The 23,308-nt window shown below is 46.7% G+C and overlaps 1 protein-coding gene across 5 annotated transcripts in view; it reads right to left on the reverse strand.

Moving 5' to 3' along the window:
• Window positions 1–23,308, reverse strand: part of LOC126297631 (inositol 1,4,5-trisphosphate receptor) — a 353,953-nt gene that overhangs the window by 268,554 nt on the left and 62,091 nt on the right. For all 5 annotated transcript variants that reach the window (XM_049988649.1, XM_049988651.1, XM_049988652.1 and 2 more), the window contains exon 10: window positions 8,982–9,142. In XM_049988649.1, the coding sequence (XP_049844606.1) occupies window positions 8,982–9,142 (161 nt within the window). The remainder of the gene's footprint in view (window positions 1–8,981; window positions 9,143–23,308) is intronic.

Genomic DNA, 23,308 nt, shown 5'->3' on the forward strand with positions numbered 1-23,308 from the left:
ACTTAGCTTTAAGTTATACTTAACAAAATAACAATTGTAGCTATTATTAAAACTTAACCAGTTGCTAATCAGAATCATTCGGGATGAGTAATTTACACTACCAAACCACCTTGAGAATTCTAGCATTGTGGTTAAACCTTTCTAACTGTATGTTCTTAAAATAGAACAAATAAACAACTTGAAGTCAGTGTAAAGCTATAACTGCATTTAACATTATCACACTAATTTATTTCAAATAACATTTCCAAATTACAATTCTACATTTCTACCTGTCAACTGCGTATATATTCCTATGACACTTCACTCCACTTCAATAAAAATATTATTATATTTTCATTCTGCCCGCTGAAGTGTCACAATCTGCAGGCTCCACTGGACAAACCAGAGCATACGAAAGCTACGCCCTAGTGGAAAATGAATACACTAAAGCAATGGCACAACATGACTCATGTTTCACTCTCAGTTCATACGTGTTGTTAATAAATTGTTACAATCATACACGATGTACTTCTCTTGGATGGCACTTTCAGTATTTTGTATGACAACCTCTACTTACAACACTGTTTTGCAATTCTGCAGAGATACGATCACATACGTAAGGCTGTTCTAGCCGAAGGGGCCACTCAGCCCAGCTCCCACAGGCAGTCATGGGTAGGTCAGGCAGGCAGCTGACGAGTGGAGAAACAGCTGACAGGTGGGGAAAAAGACTTCACAGGTCAACACCTAGGAAGCTGATCTGTTGCCTACATGATATCCTGACCCAGATGAGCACTCAGGCAGCCGAGCTGTCGACTACATGATCGCACTTCCCTGGATGAGCACCCACAGTCAGAGGTGGCCAACTGACTTGTGTGCACACACAATGCCTGGAGTAAGGTTACATGGCAGATAGTCTATATATCTGTGCCTGGCTGCAGACAAGCTGATGAGTGTCTGAGCTCTGCGTAACTACTATACTGGACATCCACTTGCATGTGCTTACATAAGTCTAGCCTTGTTCTTCCTTTACACGGTTTACCCCCAAGAAATATCTCTATTAGTAAACTAACTATTCCTTGATCACTCTGTATGGGTCCTATCAAATAATCTCCTCTTTTAGTGATGGTTTGATGCAAATTTCTTTTCTCCATAATTAGATTCAGTACTTTTTGTCTTCATGAACATTCCGTCTAATCTTCAGCATTCTTCTGCAACACCACATTTCCTGTTAGCATGTGGAATTATTATATCTGAGTTGACCACCTTAGTGATCTTCACAAAGTCAGTTTTGTTGAGTGTGTGTCATTGTTCTCAGATGAAATACCAACCCCTATGTCAACACGAGTGGATCCTTGCACACATAAGCAAGCCTAATACAACTAAGTTTACCCGATAACGACTGCTACTCTTCGACAGTCATCCACACTGTCATTGACACGTACAACCTCAGGTTGATGTTTGTACTATCTTCACAATCATAGCTAAAATCCAGCTCTCTGTGACACACAAGGTTCCACTGTCACACTTAACAGCTGTCACTGAAATGTGCCGACAGCTAATGTCTATGAGAACTGGCAGCTCCAAACAGCTGGCAGCTTTGAAGCACCAGATTCTTCACATATCTACTCAATCATTGGGAAGTAAACTTCCTGAAGTGGTTGGTATTTAACAACAGCTATACAAATTATCTTTTCTGCAGTAAACTACATTCTTTGCAATATTGTACATAAGAAATGCCCAACCAAACTAAAAAATTACGGGAGGAAAACTGGCTCTCTTTCACAAAATTAAAATAAAATATATACAAAATATTTTTCATTGTGCATAGTAACTATGGTAATTAAACATACAACATTATATGAATGGAGGCATAACCTGGAAATAATGCAACCATTTTACATATATATTTTCTAGTGCCATTTGGCATATGCCCCATTGCGTGACACTAACTTCCTTTGCAAGATGATGATGATGTAGTCTTCAGTCCAAAGACTGCACACTTCCCCCCAATACAAAATTGGTATACCTTGATGTCTCAGAATGTGTACTATCAAACGATATCTTCTTTTAGTCAAGTTGTGCCACAAATTTCTTTTCTTCGCAATTATATTCAGTACCTCCTCATTAGTTACGCAATCTACTCATGTAATCTTCAGCATTCTTCTGTAGCACCACATTTCAAAAGCTTATGTTCTATTCTTGTCTAAACTGTTTCTCTTCCATGTTTCACTTCCATATATGACTACACTTCAGACAAATATATTAAGAAAAGACTTCCTAAGACTTAAATCTATATGTCATGTTAACAGATTTCTCTTCAGATCACTTTTGTTGCCATTGCCTATCTAAATTTTATATCCTCTCTACTTTGGCCATCATCAGTTATTTTCCTGCCCAAACAACACAATGCACCTACTACTTTCTCTCAGCATCACCCAGTTTGAGTACATTTCATTATCCGTGGTTCGCTTTTGTTGATGTTCATCTCACATCCTCCTTTCAAGACACCATCCCTTCTGTTCAACTGCTCTTCCAAGTCTTTTGCTGCCTCTGATAGAATTAAAATGTCATTGGCAATCCTCAGAGTTTTTATTTCTTCTCCGAGTTTACTTTACTGCTTGCTCAATAGAAAGATTGAATAACATTGGTTATAGGCTACAAACCTGTGCCACTCCGTTCTTAACCACTGCTTCCCTTTCATGCCCATTGACTCTTATAACTGCCATCTGGTCTCTGTACAAGTTTAATATAGCCTTTCACTTCCTGTCTTTCACCCCTGCCACCTTTATAATTTGAATGAGTATTCCAGTCAACATTGTCAAAAGCATTCTCTAAGTCTGCAAAAGCTATAAATGTGGGTTTGCCTTTCATTACCCTGTCTTCAGTGTTCTGAAGAATTGTTCTAGTATTATCACATCTCATCTTCATCTATGTCCCCTTCCCTTTCTACAATACTGCCTTCAAGTTCATCTCCCTTCTATAGCCCTTCTAAAAAAATCCTTCCATATTTCAGCCATACCGTCTTTCCTTAGTACTGGGTTTCCATCTGAGCTCTTGATATTCATACAGTAGCCTCTGTTTTCTCATAAGGCTTCTTTAATTGTCTTGTAGGCAATACCTGTCTTTCCCCTGGTAATATATACTTTTATATCCTTACATCTGTCCTCTATCCATTTTCTGCTACCTGTCAATCTCAAATAGGAAGTGTAAAACAGCTAAGCAGGACTGTCTAGAGGACATATGTAAGGATTTAGAAGCATATTTCACTAGGAGTAAGATCGATACTGCCAACAGGAAAATTAAAGAGGCTTGGGAGAAAAGAGAAGCTGTTGTATGAGTATTTCAAGAGCTCAGATGGAAAACCAGTCCTAAGAAAAGAAGGGAAAGCTGAAGATTGTCTATACAAGGGATATGAACTTGACGGCAATATTAAAGAAAGGGAAGAAGATGTAAATGAAGGTGAGATGGGAGATATGACACTGTGAGAAGAATTTATAGAGCAGTGAAAGACCTAAGTCGAAAAAAGGTCCTTGAAGTAGATGACATTTCATCAGAGCTACTGATAAGACTTGGGAGGGCCAGTCACGACAAAACTCTTCCACGTGGTGTGCAAGATGTATCAGACAAGCGAAATACCCTAAAATATTGAGAAGAATATCATAATTCCAACTCTAAAGAAAGCAGGTGCTGACAGGTGTGAATATTACTGAATTATCGCTTAAGTAAGTCATGGTTGCAAAATGCTAACACAAATTCTTTACAGAAGAATGGAAAAACTGGTAGAAGCCAACCTTGGGGAAGATCAGTTTGGATTTGGGAGAAATGTAGGAACATGACAGACAATACTGACCCTATGACTCATTTTACAATATAGGTTACGGACAGGCACATCTATGTTTATAGCATTTATAGACTTGGCGAGAGTTTTTTGACAATGTTGACTGGAATATTCCCTTGGAAATTCTGAAAGTAGCAGTGGTAAAATACAGGGAGCGAAAGGCTATTTACAACTTGTACAAAAACCAGATGGTAGTTATAAGAGTCGAAGAACATGAAAGGGAAGCAGTGGTTGAGAAGGGAGTGAGAGACAGTATACAATGTCACTCAATCCGGACACTGAGCAAGCTGTAAAGGAAACCAAAGAAAAATTTGAAGTAGGAATCAAAATCCATAGAGAAGAAATAAAAACTATGAGGTTTGTCGATGACATTGTAATTCTGTCAAAAACAGAAGGGACAGTGTCTTGGAAGCAGGACATAAGATGGATATCAACAAAACAAGACAAGGCTAATGAAATACAGTCAAATTAAAGCACACAATGCAGAGGAAATTGGAATAGATAATGAGACACTAAATGCAGTAGAAGAGTTTTGCTATTTGGACAGCAAAATGACTGATGATTGCCGAAGTGCAGAGGATATAAAATGTAGACTGGCAGTGGTAGGAAAAGTGTTTATGAAGAAGAGAAATTTGCTAACAAAGAACTCAGATATAAGTGTTAGGAAGCTTTTTTCTGAAAGTGCTTGTACAGAAGTGAAACACAGACAATAGACAGTTCAGACAACAAGAGAATAGAAGCTCTTGAAATGTGGTGCTACAGAAGAATGCTGAAGATTACAGGGGTACTTCATGTAACTAATGGGGAGATACTAAACAGAATTGGGGAGAAAATAAATTTATGTCGCAATCTACCAGAAGAAGGGATTGGTTGGTGGGACACATTCTGAAACATCAAGGGAATCACAAACATAGTACTAGAGGGAAGTGAAGGGGGTAAAAATCATTGAGAGAGACCAAAAGATGAATACAGTAAGTAGATTCAGAAGGATGTACAGCTGCAGTAGTTATTTGGAGATGACGACGCCTGCACAGGATAGAGTAACTTGGAGAGCTGCATCAAACAAGTCTTTGTACTAAAGATCATAACCATAACCATAACCATAACCATAACCAAAGATCATATCATAACCAATAAACTGAGGTACATCCACCCCAGAAATGTCTTACGGTCTAAAATGTGTTTCCAAAATCTCTGTCTTACCATTCTTTAATCAATCTGAAGCCTTCCAGCTTCCACAGGTCTATTTCGTGTACACAATCCTCTTTCACAATTATCAAACCAAGTGTTAGCAATGATTAAATTACGCTCTGTGCCAAATTCTACCAGGCAACTTTTTCTTCATTTTTTCACTCCAGGCAATATTTACCTACTACTTTCCTTCTCTTCATTTTCCTAATACTGAATTATAATCTCTCACCACAAATTTTCATCTCCCTTAACTACGTAAATACAGGGTGTTTCAAAAATGACTGGTATATTTGAAACGGCAATAAAAACTAAACGAGCAGCGATAGAAATATACCGTTTGTTGCAATATGCTTGGGACAACAGTACATTTTCAGGCGGACAAACTTTCGAAATTACAGTAGTTACAATTTTCAACAACAGATGGCGCTGCAAGTGATGTGAAAGATATAGAAGACAATGCAGTCTGTGGGTGCGCCATTCTGTACGTCGTATTTCTGCTGTAAGCGTGTGCTGTTCACAACGTGCAAGTGTGCTGTGGACAACATGGTTTATTCCTTAGTACAGAGGATTTTTCTGGTGTTGGAATTCCACCGCCTACAACACAGTGTTGTTGCAACAAGACGAAGTTTACAACGGATTTTTAATGTAACCAAAGGACCGAAAAGCGATACAATAAAGGATCTGTTTGAAAAATTTCAACGGACTGGGAACGTGACGGATGAACGTGCTGGAAAGGTAGGGCGACCGCGTACGGCGACCGCGTACGGCGACCGCAGAGGGCAACGCACAGCTAGTGCAGCAGGTGATCCAACAGCGGCCTGGGGTTTCCGTTCGCCGTGTTGCAGCTGCTGTCCAAATGACGCCAACGTCCACGTATCGTCTCATGCGCCAGAGTTTACACCTCTATCCATACAAAATTCAAACGCGGCAACCCCTCAGCGCCGCTACCATAGCTGCACAAGAGACATTCGCTAACGATATAGTGCACAGGTTTGATGACGGCGATATGCATGTGGGCAGCATTTGGTTTACTGACGAAGCTTATTTTTACCTGGACCGCTTCGTCAATAAACAGAACTGGCACATATGGGGAACCAAAAAGCCCCATGTTGCAGTCCCATCGTCCCTGCATCCTCAAAAAGTACTGGTCTGGGCCGCCATTTCTTCCAAAGGAATCATTGGCCCATTTTTCAGATCCAAAACGATTACTGCATCACGCTATCTGGACATTCTTCATGAATTTGTGGCGGTACAAACTGCCTTAGACGACACTGCAAACACCTCGCGGTTTATGCAAGATGGTGCCCGGCCACATCGCACGGCCGACGTCTTTAATTTCCTGAATGAATATTTCGATGATCGAGTGATTGCTTTGGGCTATCCGAAACATACAGGAGGCGGCGTGGATTGGCCTCCCTGTTCGCCAGACATGAACCCCTGTGACTTCTTTCTGTGGGGACACTTGAAAGACCAGGTGTACCGCCAGAATCCAGAAACAATTGAACAGCTGAAGCAGTACATCTCATCTGCATGTGAAGCCATTCCGCCAGACACGTTGTCAAAGGTTTCGGGTAATTTCATTCAGAGATTACGCCATATTATTGCTACGCATGGTGGATATGTGGAAAATATCGTACTATAGAGTTTCCCAGACCGCAGCGCCATCTGTTGTTGACAATTTTAACTTCAAAAGTTTGTCTGCCTGAAAATGTACTGTTGTCCCAAGCATATTGCAACAAACGGTGTATTTCTATCGCTGCTCGTTTAGTTTGTATTGCCGTTTCAAATATACCGGTCATTTTTGAAACACCCTGTAATTTCTTTTATCTCATCATCATACATTTCTTCAATATATTCCATATCTTCATCATTTACAGAGCTAGTTGTCATATATTCTCATACTACTGTAGTGGGTGTGGGTTTGATGCCTGTCTTCAGTGTGCTGTTCATAGCAGCTTACATGCATTCCCATCTTCTTATTCATTATCAGAGCTACTCCTGTATTACTCTTATTTGATTTTATATTTATAATCCTGTACTCTCCTGACCAGAAGCCCTGTTCCTCTTGCCACTGAACTTCACTAATCCCTACTATACCTGACTTCAACATATCCATTACCCCTTTTTAACTTTTCTAACCTACCTGGCCAACTAAGAGATCTAACATTTCATGCTCCATTCCACAGAATGCCACTTTTGTTTCTCCTGATAACGAAATCTTTCCTAGTAGTCCCCGCCTGGAGATTCAAATGGGGGACTATTTTACCTCCAGAATATTTTACCCAAGAGGATGCCATCATCATTTAACCATGCAATGGAGCTGCAAGGCTGCTGGAAAAATTATGGCTGTAGTTTCTACTTGCTTTCAGCCATTCACAGTGCCAGCACAGCAAGGCCAGTTTGGCTGATGTTACAAGGCCATTCATCAATCATCCAGGCTTTTATCCCTGCAAAAGCTGAAAAGACTTCTGCCCCTGTTCAGGAACCACACATTTGTCTGACATCTCAACACATACGTCTCCATTATGGTTGCACCTATGGTATAGCTATCTGTATCACCGAGCCACACAAGCCACCCCACCACAGCATGGTCCTTGGTTCCCCCACTGTCTATCCTTTTCCTCACACCCTTTCCTATTTCCCATCGTGTGAATTGGGAAATCTGAGGCAAGAGGTGTCATGAAGTGTTTCAATACAAACGGGTAAAACAATTCATGAAAATTCAATGCATAGTGTAATGCGATGACTGTGTGGGTGTGAGACATGGGTAAAACTATGCAGTGTGATAGCAACCAAACAAAAATTGCACCCCCAGACTAAAAATAGCCCATATCAAGTAACTTAAGAGGCGACAACTACTTTCCATGGGGAATGTCACTATTATAATGGAAAAAGTACAGAAGATAACTACTGAAACATTATATATTATACTGCAGTGCCTGTGTTATTCTGAATTACGATGCAATGTTCCTTCGGGCAATGAACATGCACTGGAGCAACTGCAGCCTTTAGGAAATAAATGAAATGTATTTGCAATCACACATGGACAACCATCCCCTTTCTAATGGAATGACAACAACGAAAATTTGTGCTGGACTGTGACTCAAACTCAGATTTCTCTTATCGTGAAGAGTCGCCTTACCATTAGGCAATCCGAACGCGACATGGCCACACCCAGACTTCTATATGTTGTCGACCATGTGTGCACAACCTGTACTCAACTATCCATTATGTGTATTCTAGCACCAGTGAGATATTTTACTTGAAAGCTGCTTACTTGGTGTCAGTGGATAAATACAATACTGCAGTACCTGTGTTATTCTAAATTACAATGCAATGTTCCTTTGGACATAATTCAGAATAACACAGTCACTTAATATTGTAGGTATCCGTCGACATCGGGCAAGCGCCTTTCAAGTAAAATGTCTTGCCTGTACAGGAATATACATAATGGACGTACGAGTTCAAGTTGTAGGCACATGGTTCATGATGTATGGAAGTTTGAGTCTGGCCATTAAATAATGCTCAGATACCCTAATTTTAAGGGGACCGAACGAGATATGCAAAACCGGGTTTGCGTCCCAGTCCAGCACAAATTTTCATTGTCGTCATTCTATTATACAGCTGATGGTTCTTCATATTTGCACAAGGTTCTTTTCTTGAATAGATATCACAAATTTAACGTCTGCAGAGAAAAAGTACTTTCAGTTTCAGGATTAACAACTTGTCTCCAAAGGGATGAAGGACAATGGGGAAAGATACCATAAATATACATAAATATAAAATGATCAAGTGATGACTGTAAACAGGTAAGAAGTTATACATAAAAGTTCCATGCCATAAAAAATGCAAGACCACACTAATGCAGTATTAAGCAAGCAATATGCTGGCAGATTTATCAGCATCCAATATAAATGTTATACCAAAGTGGCAAGAAGACAAGTTACAGATAAAGTAATAATCAGCTACTGACCTCCTCTCATTGTGTGATATAGTTCCCCTTTCTAACTTTGTAGAAATGGTTGCTAAAACTTTACAAGCATCATTTGCAAAGTCCAGGTCTCTTACTTCTGTCGGTGAAACTGATATCAGTGCAAAAGCTTCTTTATCTTCTTTAATAGTTGCACAACCAACCTAAAACAATAATTTCCAACAATTAAGCACCACATCACACGTACAGTTTACTAAGAAATCGCAAATAATTCTATTCCACCTCTCACTCACCTTCACAGTCCCCAATAAATCAAGAGTTGTCAAAACTACAGAATTGTACAAATGGAATGAAATAGGTGTGAAAGAAGCGAAGAAAGGTGTATTTGAAATAGAAGATAAATAACAAAACTTATCCCACATCTAAGATATAAAATTAGTAGAGAAAAGCAAAACGTAACAGGGAACTGTCATATCCCACATGAGTAATAGAACAAAGAGTGATGAGAGTGAGCAGCAAACAGAGAAAGGAAGCGGTAAATGGATGACGAAAGGCAAATAAAGTTGAATAGGAGATGGTGAGAGGAAAGTAGCAGCGATAAGAGGAGGAGGAGGAGGAGAGAAGTGATAAAGGTGCTGGAGAAAGATGCATGCTGCACATGATAGGAAAGAGAATGGGATGGGGATGGCAATAGGAGCAGGCAAGGAAAAAACTAAAGCTGCTGTTGAGGCATTGTCGCCCAACACCGGAGGTAGGGTGCTGGGAAAGTTAAAAGTCCGCCGCAGCGTGGCTAAAAGTGTACAGTCCAGCAAGAGGTGGACAACCATCATTTGTGAGCCACAGCAACACTGAGGAGGTCCTTGCGACGGAAGAGGTGACCATGCATTAGCAATGTATGCCCAATGCAGAGCCGGCAGGGGACAACTGATTCCCTGCGAGAGGACCGTACGGAAGACTTCCAAACATTCGTAGTCTCCAATGACACACAGTTTGCTGTGCATACTGTTCTACCATTCTGTCTCCCAAAGCTGAAAAACCCTGCGGCATAAGACAGAATGCAGGTCAGTTTCGGAGATGCCCATCTCCAGTAGCAGTTTCCACATAGCTTGTCGGCAAGTTCGTTGCCTGGGATTCTGACATGTCCCGAGGTCCACAATAACACCACTGAATGACGGGACCGTTCCAGGGCATACATGGACTCCTGAATGGATGGTACCAAAGGATGGCGAGGGTAGCACTCGTCGATAGCTTGTAGGCTGCTCAAGGAGTCAGTACACAGGAGAAATGACTCGCCAGGGCATGAGGGGATGTGCTCAAGAGCACGAGACATGGCCGCCATCTCTGGAGCGAAAACACTGCAGCCATAGGGCAAGGAATGCTGTTCAATATGTCCTCCATCAACATACACAAAGCCTACGTGACCGTCAGCCATCGAGCTGTCAGTGTAAACCACTTCATGGCTCCGGTACATGTCGAGAATCAAGAGGAAGTGATAGGGGAGAGCCACAGGATTAAAGCAGAATTTAGGGCCATGTGAAAGGTCCAGAAGAATTTGCGGCCTAAGTGTACACCATGGAGGTGTATATGAATGGAGCTCGAGGAGAGGTGGTAACGGAAAGAACCCCAGTTCAGACAGAAGGGATCGGATGCTAACCGCAGTTGTAAGCCCTGACCCAAGCCCCCGATGCGGGTGATGAACCGTCATGGGAAGGAAAAGGAGACGGTAATTCACATGTGCAGAACTACGAACATGTGCAACGTAACTGGCGAGCAGTTGTGCGTACCTAACCTTCAATAGGGAGTTTCCGGCATCCACTAGGACACTCGTCACCAGACTCTTTCTAAAAGCTCCTGTCGCTAGGCGAATACCACAGTGGTGCACTGGGTCGAGTAAATGCAGCACTGAGGGTGCTGCCGAACCATAAACCAGACTCCCATAGTCAAGGCGGGATTGAACAAGAACTCTGTAGAGCTGCAGCAGCGTAGAGAGATCTGCACCCCTGTTGGTGTTTCTCGGGCAGCATTGAGGTGCTGCCAGCCCTTCCACTTAAGCTGATGAAGGTGAGTCAGCCAAGTCAATCGGGCATCGAAAACTAGTCCTAAGAATCGATATGTCTCCACTACAGTGAGTGGGTCGTCATTAAGGTAAAGTTCTGCTTCTGCATGAACAGTGCAATGCCAACATAAATGCATGACACATGACTTCGCGGATGTAAACTGGAAGCCGTGGGCTACAGCCCATGACTGGACCTTGTGAATGGCTCCCTGCAGGCACCGCTCAGCAACACCAGTACTGGAGGAGCATTACGAAATGCAGAAGTCACCCACATACAGAGAAGGTGACATCAAAGGCCCTACAGCTGCTGCTAGACTGTTAATAGCCACTAAAAATAGAGACACACTCAATACGGAGCCCCGCAGAATGCCATTCTCCTGGATACAGGGATAACTAATGAGGGCACTGACTTGAACACAGAAAATACGGAGCAACAGGAAGTTTTGGATATAAATGGGGAGTGGGGCCCGGAGACCTCAATCATACAATGTGGCAAGGATATGATGTCACCAGGTCGTGTCGCATGCTTTACGCAAGTCAAAAAAGACAGCAACCAGGTGCTGGTCTGTGGAAAAGGCTGTTCAGATGGCAGACTCAAGGGACGCAAGATTATCAGTGGTAGAGCGACCTTGACGGAAGCTGCCCTGACATGGAGCCAGTAGGCCATGTGACTCCAGGACCCAACCCAACTGCCGACACACCATACGTTCCAGCAGCTTACAAAGAAAGCTGGTGAGGCTGATGGGCAGGTAGCTATCCACATCAAGCAGGTTTTGACCGGGTTTGAGCACCAGAATGATGGTGCTCCCCTGCCATTGTGATGGAAACATGCCATCACAAAAGATCCAGTTGAAGATGACAAGGAGATGTCACTTGTAGTCAAACGAGAGACGTTTAATCATCTGACTGTGGATCCGATCCAGCCCAGGAGATGTGTCTGAGCAATGTGCAAGGGCACTGAGCAGCTCATCATATGGTTCACTGTGGCATGTAGTGAATGACAGGACTTTCCTATCGGTCCGCCGTTTGAGGGTGCGACGAAGAGGCTCGAGTAAAGTGTTCAACAAAGTGCTCGGCAATCATGTTTGCAGCGGTAGGTAACGCATAATTGATGTTAATGCCACGGGCACCTGTTAAGGTCTGGTACCCAAAACGACATCTGATCTTCTTCCGGGCTTGGGAAGGTGACGCACGGTACCCAATGGACAAGACGTACCTCTCCCAGCACTCCTGTTTCCGTTGCTTTATAAGCTGGTGGATGTGGGCACGGAGCTGCTTGAAGGCTATTAAGTGCTCTAGGGAAGGGTGCCGCTTATGTCACTGTAGAGCTCGCAGATGCTCTTTAATTGCCTCAGTTATAAGGGACTGACTTTTGCCAGGGGCACACTGAAGAATGAGGTATCGTGTTTTCCAGCGCAGAAATGATCGTTGTAGTGACCTGCTCAAGAACATCAATGGCACCAAGTGTGGGAGATTCGGCAGTGACAGCAGACGTGAAGGCTTCCCAGTCTGCCTTGTTTAAAGCCCATCTGCGTAGGCATCCATGGCATGACGGCGGGGTAGCAACAGGAAGATGGGGAAGTGGTCACTACCACACAGCTCATCATGTGCTCCCCAACGGATATATGGGAGGAGGCCAGGACTGCAAACTAAGAGCTCAATGGCCGAATATGTGCCATATGCCACACTGAAATGTGTGGGGGCACCTGTATTTAAGAGGCAGAGGTTGATTTGTGACAGTAAATTTTTGACCTCCTTACCTAGGCCAGCGAGTATGGTGCCACCCCACAACGTGTTATGCATGTCGAAATCTCCCAAAAGTAGGAAAGGTTTAGAGAGATGAACAATCAGTGCAGTTAATACATTCAGGGATACTGCAGCATGTGGAGGAAGATATACATTGCAGACAGTTATTTCCTGCATTGTCTTTAATCTGACAGCCTCAGCTTCAAGAGGAGTTTGAAGAGGCACAGATTCAATACAAACTGAGTTCAGGACATAGAGACACAAACTCCACCTGACACTCTATTATAGTCGCTACGGTTCCTGTGATATCCCTTACAGCCGCAGAGGGCAGGGGTCCGCATTGCCTGGAGGGCAATGCAGAAAGCAGGTGCAAAGCTTAACAGTTACCATAGCTCAGCCAAGTGGTGGAAAAACCGCCACAATTCCACTGGAGGATTACGTGATTATGAGACTGGGAGGGTATGAAACATTCAATGAGGCAGTCTACACCTCAGGGTCACCTGCTGCCACCAGATGAGTACCTGTGCGATCAACATCCATTGTGTCTGAGGGCCCAGCAACATCTAGGCCAAAATCTCCAACTCGTTCTCAGACATGGAGCTTGTAGGTACTGGTGGTGTGGGTGTCACCACAGTGCCTTCGTCCTTGGCGGTCTTTTTCTTTTTAGGTTTCTCTCGCTGCTTCTTAGGTTTGCCCGGCTGGGAGGGCTTCACTGATTCAGTCTCAGGGGCTGAGGATGACCATGAAGCCCTACAACCAGTTACCTGTGGTTGCTTCAGCCACTGGTTGGAACCTAGGAACGGAGTTACCCAAGGGATCCCTTCCTGGTTGGGGGGGGGGGGGGGGGGGGGCAGGCGGAGTCTGACGATTCTGAGAGCCAAGTGCTGTACACAGCGGAACAGAAGAGGGTAGAACCGTTATTGTAGCGGCAGTGTAGGTTGATGTCAAATGCACAGGATGTTCCACAAAAAACTGAGGTTTCACAGACAAGAAAGACTCCCCATCAACTCTAGTACATACAAAGTATCGGGGTGAAAAAGCTTCACTGCCATCATTAACCTACCGTTCCTCCCATGGCGTGGCCGGAGGGGGGAGGGGGGAGGGGGGAGGGGGGAGGGGGGAGGGGGGAGGGGGGGAGGGGGGAGGGGGGAGGGGGGTGGGGGGTGGGGAGGAGAACAACTAGGGGTCGTATTTCTTAACATTGAAGTTACACCTTGACTGCTTAGAGACTGCTGGTGTTTGACCACCAGCAAGAGATGACGTACTACGCTTCATGGTGTGTCATCCACCCTGATGCCACCCACTCCAACCAGGGGCCCTCCCCACAGGTGCCACCCAGCCGCAGCAAAGGCCACCTGGCAGGATGGCCATTGCCAGGAGTCCCGAAGTCCCACGGTGACGAGCATCTACTCCTTGGCATACATGGGGAGTTAACGGTGCAGGCATCAGCAGAGTGATCCCTGTGTGGTCAGAGGGCTACAACCAACAAGGTACGTGGCCGCCCCACCACAACAGACTGGCTACCATGCTGGATATCAGGCGCAAACGAGCTAAGAAGTCCATTATCGTCGAAAGCGTAGCAAGTGATACTACACAGAGGATGGAGGAAAATGCACCCAGGAGGGAGACCTCGCCGACGGCTGGAGAACGAGCGGAAGTGCAGATCCACATCAGTGAAGGATGCGAGAGGTCTCAGCACATGATGGACACTATGCAGCATGTAAGGCGCCCTTCCCCAATTGGCTCACTCTTCAGGAAAATTTTGAAAAATAGAGGTCAAACCCTACAGGTGCCCATCACATAAAGGTCGAAAAGTGTGAGCCTCAGTTTACTCGACAGACAGGAATACCTCGGGCCTATTCTAATCCTTGGGTGTTGAGAGGGAATGGGAGAGGAGAGGGAGATGAAGGTAGGGTAAGGAGAGGGGAGGGGAGAGGATGGGGGAGGGGGAGGGTTGGGGAGGGGTAGAGAGGGTGAAAAGAGGGAGGTGGGGCGATGGGGAGAAAAGAGGTAGGTGGGGCGATGGGGAGGAGAAGAAAGGGGAGAAGAGAGGGAGGTGGGGCGATGGGGAGGAGAAGAAAGGGGAGAAGAGAGGGAGGTGGGGCCATGGGGAGGAGAAGAAAGGGGAGAAGGAAGGGAAGAAGAAAGGTAGGGGGACAGAGCGAGGCTAGGTAGGGGGACAGAGCGAGGCTAGGTAGGGGGACAGAGCGAGGCTTGGGAGGGGGACAGAGCGAGGCTTGGGAGGGGGAGAGGACGGGGGTGGAGAGGGGGAGAGAGGGCGAGGCTCTGGAGGGGGAGAGGGCGAGGGTGGAGAGGGAGGGTGGGCGAGGTTGGGAAGGGGTAGTTGGTGAGGCTGAGAAGGGAAAGGAGAAGGCTTGGAAGGGGAAAAGGGAAAGCTGGGGAGGGAGATTGGGCGAGGCTCAGAAGAGGGAGTAGGTGAGACTGGGAAAGGGGACGGCTGGAGAGGGGAATGGGGATGGCTGGAGAGGGGAATGGGGAGGGCTGGAGAGGGGAAAGGGGGAGGCTGTGGAGATGGATATGGGGTGGGAGAGGAAAAGGGGTGTGTGAGGAGAGGGGGATGAGGAGAAGAACAGGAGGAGTATGCAGCTGGTAAAGAGAGTTGGAGGGGTAAGAGGAGGAAAGGAAGAGGGGCTGAGGGTGGGGGAGGGGAGAGCTATGGTGAGGTGGAGACCCCCTCAGTGTGAGGTCGTGAGGAGGGGGAGGAGATGAGATATGGGGAGGTGAGATGGGGAGAGGGGGAGGGGGAGAGGGGCTAGAGGGGGAGAGAGGAGTAGAGAGGGGGAGAGGGAGAGATGGGGGAATGGTGGGAGAGGGGGAAAGGGTGAGGGTGAGGTGAGAATGAGAGGGAGAGAGAGGGGGAAGGGGAGGGGGAGGGGGAGGGGGAGGGGAGCGGGAGAGGGGGAGGGGAAGAATGGGAGGGGGAGGGGAGAGGGGGGGAAGAGGGGAGGGTCGACAGAGAGGGGGAGAGCAGGAGGGGGAGAGGGGGAGGGGGAGTAGGGTGAGGGGGAGAGGAGGAAGGGTAAGAGGCAGATCAGGGGAGAGGGAGAGGTGGACAATTGGAGGGGGAGATGAAGGAGAGGGGGAGAAAGGAGAGGAGGAGAAAGGAGAGGGGATAAGGGGAGTGGAGGAGAGCGGGAGAGGGGTAGAGGGGGAGAGGGGAAGAGGGCGAGAGGGCGAGAGGGGGAGGGGGGAGGGGGAGGGGGAGAGGGTGAGAGGGGAGAGGGGAGAGGGTGAGAGGGGTGAGAGGGGGGAGAGAGGGAGAGAGGGGAGGGAGAGAGGGGGAGAGTGGCAGAGGGGGAGGGAGAGAGGGGGAGAGTGGCAGAGGGGGAGGGAGAGAGGGGGAGAGTGGCACAGGGTGAGAGGGTGAGAGGGAGAGAGGGGGAGAGTGGCAGAGGGTGAGAGGGTGAGAGTGGCAGAGGGTGAGAGGGGGAGAGGGGGAGAGGGGAGAGGGTAGAGTGTAGAGGGGAGAGGGGGAGAGGGGGAGAGGGGGAAAGGGGGAAAGGGGGGAAAGGGGGAGAGGGGGGAAAGGAGGAAAGGGGGAGAGGGGGAGAGGGGGAGAGGGGGAGAGGGGGAGAGGGGGAAGGGGGAGAGGGGGAAAGGGGGAAGGGGGGAAGGGCGAGAGGGGGGAAAGGGCGAGAGGGGGGAAAGGGCGAGAGGGGGGAAAGGGGGAGAGGGGGGAAAGGGGGAGAGGGGGGAAGGGGGAGAGAGGGGAAAGGGGGAGAGGTGGAAGGGGGAGAGGGGGGAAAGGGGGAGAGGGTGAAAGGGGGAGAGGGGGAGAGGGGGAAAGGGGGAGAAGGGGAGAGGGGGGATAGGGGAGAAGGTGGAGAGGGGGGATAGGGGAGAAGGGGGAGAGGGTGAGAGGGTGAGAGGGGGAGAGGGGCAGAAGGGGGGAGAAGGGGGGAGAAGGGGGAGAAGGGGGAGAAGGGGGAGAAGGGGGGAGAAGGGGGGAGATGGGGGAGAAGGGGGAGAAGGGGGTGGAGGGGGAGGAGGGGGAGGAGGGGGAGGAGGGGTGAGAAGGGGGAGGAGGGGGAGGAGTGGGAGGAGGGGGAGAGGGGGAGGGGGAGAGGATGAGAGGGGTAGAGGGGGAGAGGGGGGAGAAGGGGGAGGAGTGGGAGAGGGGGAGGGGTTGAGGGGGAGAATGGGAAAGGTTAACGGGGAGAAGGGGAAAGGTTGAGGGGGAGAAGGCAAGAGGGTTTCCAGGGGGAGAGGTGCTTGAGGGGGAGATGGGGAGGGCGAAAGTGAGATGGAGAAAGGGGGAGGGCGAAATGGAGAGGGAGAGGGGGAAGGGGGAAGGCGAAATGGAAATGGAGAGGGAGAGGGGGAGGGCGAGAGGGAGAGGGGGGTTTGTGTGTGTGTTTCAGATTTACGAGCACTTAACAGCGTGGTCATCATCGCCCAAACGCATAAAAACAGGATCACATGCAGTGAAGGGTCTAAGACGAACAGCGAACAAGGAGAACAGCTAAAAGACACAGACCTGACGCAGTTCCAAATCCTCACATACACAGGCAAAACAAGCGTAGAAGGGACACATTAAAAAAGGAAAGGAAACACAAGGAAAGGAGAACAGAAATCAAAGGGAAACAAGGAGGTAATCGCGACTGATGGACGTCTTACTTAAAACCTGGGTGAGCCAGTCACCCAGCAGCACATTAAAACCCTCTCCGTAAAATCCGAGGCAACAAATTGGACAGTACACAAAACCATAAGACCTTAGCCACAATCGTTGCGTCATCTTGCAAAATAGAGGGCACATCCGGTGGTAAAGAAACCACTGCCCTCTGGTCAGAGAATAAAAGACAGTCAAGTAAAATGTGGCGGACACTAATCTGGACGCCACAAGCACTGCAGATTGGGGGGTCCTCCTGCTGGAGTAAAAAAACCATGCATTAAGGGACTGTGCCCGATGCGGAGGCGAGTGAGGAGAACCTCATTCCGCCTGCATGACTGGTAGGATGTACGCCATGGCCGCGTAGTGGCCTTGACCAGACACAGCTTATTAAGGCTGCAAGATTGTCAGCTGAGGAATGGCACTTGAAGCGGCGCAGAGCTGACGGCGGGCTCGGATGGCTGAGCAGCTCTCAGTGGTCCACCAAGGGACAGGACGCCTCTTGGGATGACCGGATGACCGTGGGATTGTCAATTCAGCAGCATGGGAGATCACAGCTGTAACATGGTGTACCCATTCGTGGACGCTGGCACAGTGTTCCAAAACAGCCAGTTGGCTGGAAAGTGTCCAGTCAGCTCTGCAGAGGTGCCATTGGGGCGGCACTGGTAATGCCACAGCCTCATCCAGGAGACCAATCCACAGGAGGAAGTGGTCACTAGAATGGAGGTCAGCAGCCTCCCACAGAGCAGAATCCGCGTGTGCTGGAGAGCAAAAGGAAAGGTCAATAGCTGATGACGACCCGGAAGTAGTACAGAAATGAGTGGGAGCACCAGAGTTGAGGATGCACAGTTCTTAAGACGACATGAGGCTTTCCAGAATGCGACCCATGGGACAAGTAGTCAGAGAGCCCCATAAGAACTTTTGTCATCTCAGAGTAGCACTTGCAACCTACGTCCTCAATTATTTGCTTGACGTATTCCAATCTCTGTCTTCCTCTACAGTTTTTGCCCTCTACAGCTCCCTCTAGTACCATGGAAGTCATTCCCTCATGTCTTAGCAGATGTCCTATCATCCTGTCCCTTCTCCTTATCAGTGTTTTCCACATATTTCTTTTCTCTCCAATTCTGCATAGAACCTCCTCATTCCTTACCTTATCAGTCCACCTAACTTTCAACATTCGTCTATAGCACCACATCTCAAATGCTTCGCTTCTCTTCTGTTCCAGTTTTCCCACAGTCCATGTTTCACTACCATAGAATGCTGTACTCCAGACGTACATCCTCAGACATTTCTTCCTCAAATTAAGGCCGGTATTTGATATTAGTAGACTTCTCTTGGGCAGAAATGCCTTTTTTGCCATAGCGAGTCTGCTTTTGATGTCTTCCTTGCTCCGTCCGTCATTGGTTATTTTACTGCCCAGGTAGCAGAATTCCTTAACTTCACTGACTTCGTGACCATCAATCCTGATGTTAAGTTTCTCGCTGTTCTCTTTTCTACTACTTCTCATTACCTTCGTCTTTCTCCGATTTACTCTCAAACCATACTGTGTACTCATTAGACTGTTCATTCCATTCAGCAGATCATTTAATTCTTCTTCACTTTCACTCAGGATAGCAATGTCATCAGCGAATCATATCACTGATATCCTTTCACCTTGTATTTTAATTCCAGTCCTTAACCTTTCTTTTATTTCCATCATTGCTTCCTCGATGTAAAGATTGAAGAGTAGGGGTGAAAGGCTACAGCCTTGTCTTACACCCTTCTTAATACGAGCACTTCGTTCTTGATCGTCCACTCTTATTATTCCCTCTTGGTTGTTGTACATATTGTATATGACCTGTCTCTCCCTATATCTTACCCCTACCTTTTTCAGTATCTCGAACAGCTTGCACCATTTTATATTGTCGAACGCTTTTTCCAGGTTAACAAATCCTATGAACGTGTCTTGATTTTTCTTTAGCCTTGCTTCCATTATTAGCCGTAATGTCAGAATTGCCTCTCTCGTGCCTTTACTTTTCCTAAAGCCAAACTGATCGTCACCTAGCGCATTCTCAATTTTCTTCTCCATTCTTCTGTATATTATTTTTGTACGCAGCTTTGATGCATGAGCTGTTAAGCTGATTGTGCAATAATTCTCGCACTTGTCAGCTCTTGCCGTCTTCGGAATTGTGAGGATGATGCTTTTCCGAAAGTCAGATGGTATGTCGCCAGACTCATATATTCTACACACCAACGTGAATAGTCGTTTTGTTGCCACTTCCCATAATGATTTTAGAAATTCTGATGGAATGTTATCTATTCCTTCTGGCTTATTTTACCATAAGTCCTCCAAAGCTCTTTTAAATTCCGATTCGAATACTGGATCCCCTGTCTCTTCTAAATCTTCCATCACATCAGACAAATCTTCACCCTCATAGAGGCTTTCAATGTATTCTTTCCACCTATCTGCTCTCTCCTCTGCATTTAACAGTGGAATTCCCGTTGCACTCTTAATGTTACCACCGTTGCTTTTAATGTCACCAAAGGTTGTTTTGACTTTCCTGTATGCTGAGTCTGTCCTTCCGACAATCATATCTTTTTCGATGTCTTCACATTTTTCCTGCAGCCATTTCGTCTTAGCTTCCTTGCACTTCCTATTTATTTCATTCCTCAGCGACTTGTATTTCTGTATTCCTGATTTTCCCGGAACTTGTTTGTACTTCCTCCTTTCATCAATAACTGAAGTATTTCTTCTGTTACCCATGGTTTCTTCGCAGCTACCTTCTTTGTACCTATGTTTTCCTTCCCAACTTCTGTGATGGCCCTTTTTAGAGATGTCCATTCCTCTTCAACTGTACTGCCTACTGCGCTATTCCTTATTGCTGTATCTATAGAGTTAGAGAACTTCAAACCTATCTCGTCATTCCTTAGAACTTCCATATTCCACTTCTTTGCGTATTGATTCTTCCTGACTAATGTCTTGAACTTCAGCCTACTCTTCATCACTACTATATTGTGATCTGAGTCTATATCTGCTCCTGGGTACGCCTTACAATCCAGTATCTGATTTCGGAATCTCTGTCTGACCATGATGTAATCTAATTGAAATCTTCCCGTATCTACCGGCCTTTTCCAAGTATACCTCCTCCTCTTGTGATTCTTGAACAGGGTATTCGCTATTACTAGCTGAAACTTGTTACAGAACTCAATTAGTCTTTCTCCTCTTTCATTCCTTATCCCAAGCCCATATTCTCCTGTAACCTTTTCTTCTACTCCTTCCCCTACAACTGCATTCCAGTCACCCATGACTATTAGATTTTCGTCCCCCTTTACATACTGCATTACCCTTTCAATATCCTCATACACTTTCTCTATCTGTTCATCTTCAGCTTGCGACGTCGGCATGTATACCTGAACTATCATTGTCGGTGTTGGTCTGCTGTCAATTCTGATTAGAACAAACCGGTCACTGAACTGTTCACAGTAACACACCCTCTGCCCTACCTTCCTATTCATAACGAATCCTACACCTGTTATACCATTTTCTGCTGCTGTTGATATTACCCGATACTCATCTGACCAGAAATCCTTGTCTTCCTTTCACTTCACTTCACTGACCCCTACTATATCTAGATTCAGCCTTTGCATTTCCCTTTTCAGATTTTCTAGTTTCCCTACCACATTCAAGCTTCTGACATTCCACGCCCCGACTCGTAGAACGTTATCCTTTCGTTGATTATTCAATCTTTTTCTCATGGTAGCCTCCCCCTTGGTAGTCCCCTCCCGGAGATCCGAATGGGGGACTATTCCGAAATCTTTTGCCAATGGAGAGATGATCATGACACTTCTTCCACTACAGGCCACATGTCCTGTGGATACACGTTACGTGTCTTTAATGCAGTGGTTTCCATTGCCTTCTGCATCCTCATGTCGTTGATCATTGCTGATTCTTCCGCCTTTAGGGGCAATTTCCCACCCCTAGGACAAAAGAGTGCCCTGAATCTCTATTCAATCCTCCGCCCTCTTTGACAAGGCAGTTGGCAGAATGAGGCTGACTTCTTATGTCGGAAGTCTTCGGCCCCCAATGCTGATTATTTATCAAAATTTAGGCAGTGGCGGGGATCGAACCCGGGACCGAAGACGTTTTTGATTATGAATCAAAGACGCTACCCCTAAACCATGGGTACTAAATTCATAAGACATTATGAGCACTGAAGTCCCCCAGAAGAAGAAATGGGCGGGGGGGGGGGGGGGGGGGGGGGTTGGCTAATAAGGTCTGTGAGAGCCTCAGTCTATTGCATCCTGAAGCGGTAAATAAACTGAACAGACTGTGAGCCTCCGAACCACAAGAATGTCAACTGCAACTGGTTGCAAGTCGGTGACGAGAGGGAGCTCAGATGAGGGGTGCATGTCACAAAAACCGCAACACCACCCTTTTCCCTTTCTCCCGTCAGATCATCTTTTCGATATACGGTATAGCCCCGTAAAGAAGGAGCATCAGTGGCCCGAAAATGTGTCTCTTGGAGACATAAGCACGAAGGGCACTCTCGTACAAGGAGTTGTAATTCGGCCACATGCATCCTGAACCCATTCAGGTTCCACTGTAATATGGGAGCCAATGATCAGGGTGGCTGAACTTTCACCCTGCCTCTGTGCTTTGGAGGAGAGCCCATACTGGCCGGAGATTTATTCCTGAGGCGAGAAGATCGCCCCTGGTCGACATCAATGTCCATAAGCTCCGATGACGACCCACGGGAGATGTCAGACAGTACGATGGCCTCATCATCGGACCGACCCTGACTAGTCTCATCAGGTGGCAAAACTTTCACCTTCTGCGTCTTTGTCTTGGGGGGCTTAGAATACAGAGCCTTGTCAACAGTTGGAGCTTTACTCGCCTGGGCAGAAGGCGCCATATGGGGAGAGGCAGGAAGTACCCCATTGTCAGCAACCATGGCCTTGTCCAACGTAGCGGGGAGAGCTGCAGGTTGCAAAACAACCGCAGCAGCACAAGTGCACTGGCAAACGCTGGTATTAGTGCTAACACTAGCAACCTCCGTTTGCGTAGCAACAGTGGCCATTTGTACCGGTTTTTTCAGAGCGGAAGCGAAAAATGTTGAAAACACAGGAGGTTGCATGGCCTTAAAGAGCTTCTTGGCCTCACCATAGGGGATGCGCTTAGATGTTTTAATCTCCTGTACCTTCCGTTCTTCGAGATAGATGGGGCAGATCTGGATCCAGACAGGGTGACTCCCAGAGCAATTCATGCACTTCACAGGCGATGAACAATCGGTTCTGTCATGGGCAGGCTGACCACATTTACCACAAGTGGCTATCCCATTGCACCCCAACGTAGTATGCCCAAAGTGCTGACATTTAAAACAGCGCATTGGGTTGGGGAAATATGACCATACTGGCAAACATAAGAACCCCACTTTAACATGCTCTGGGAGTCTCGGGCAACTGAACATGAGAATAAACTAGTAAGATTTGATGAGGTCCTCATCGACTCATTTCATAATATGCTGCACGTCAACAATACCTTCGTCAGCCCACTCAGATTTTAACTCGTCTATGGGGATATCCACCAAGTCCCTACACAACACAACACCCTTACTATAATTCAAAGTGGAGTGGAGCTCGGTGTCGATAGCGTACTCTCCTACACAGGTTGCTTTCCGAAGGGAAGCGACATGACGGGAACTAGAAGTCTCAACTAACAGAGTCCCATTGCGCAGTCGCTTCACAGATTTCAGGGTTCCTGCAATTCCCTCAAGGCTCTTGTGGATGTAAAAGGGAGAAACCCTCTCAAAGCTACCCTCCTTCCATTTAATAACCAAAAACACATTCTGATTATCAGCATGTGCTCCGTTACGACAGTCTGGTAAATCTCCAGCAATACCAGGCGCTGGAGGACTCGAAGCGCGTAGCCGCTTTTTCGATGGGATGTGTTTTCCTACC

This window comes from Schistocerca gregaria, chromosome X (assembly GCF_023897955.1).
Source record: "Schistocerca gregaria isolate iqSchGreg1 chromosome X, iqSchGreg1.2, whole genome shotgun sequence".
NCBI lineage: Eukaryota > Metazoa > Arthropoda > Insecta > Orthoptera > Acrididae > Schistocerca > Schistocerca gregaria.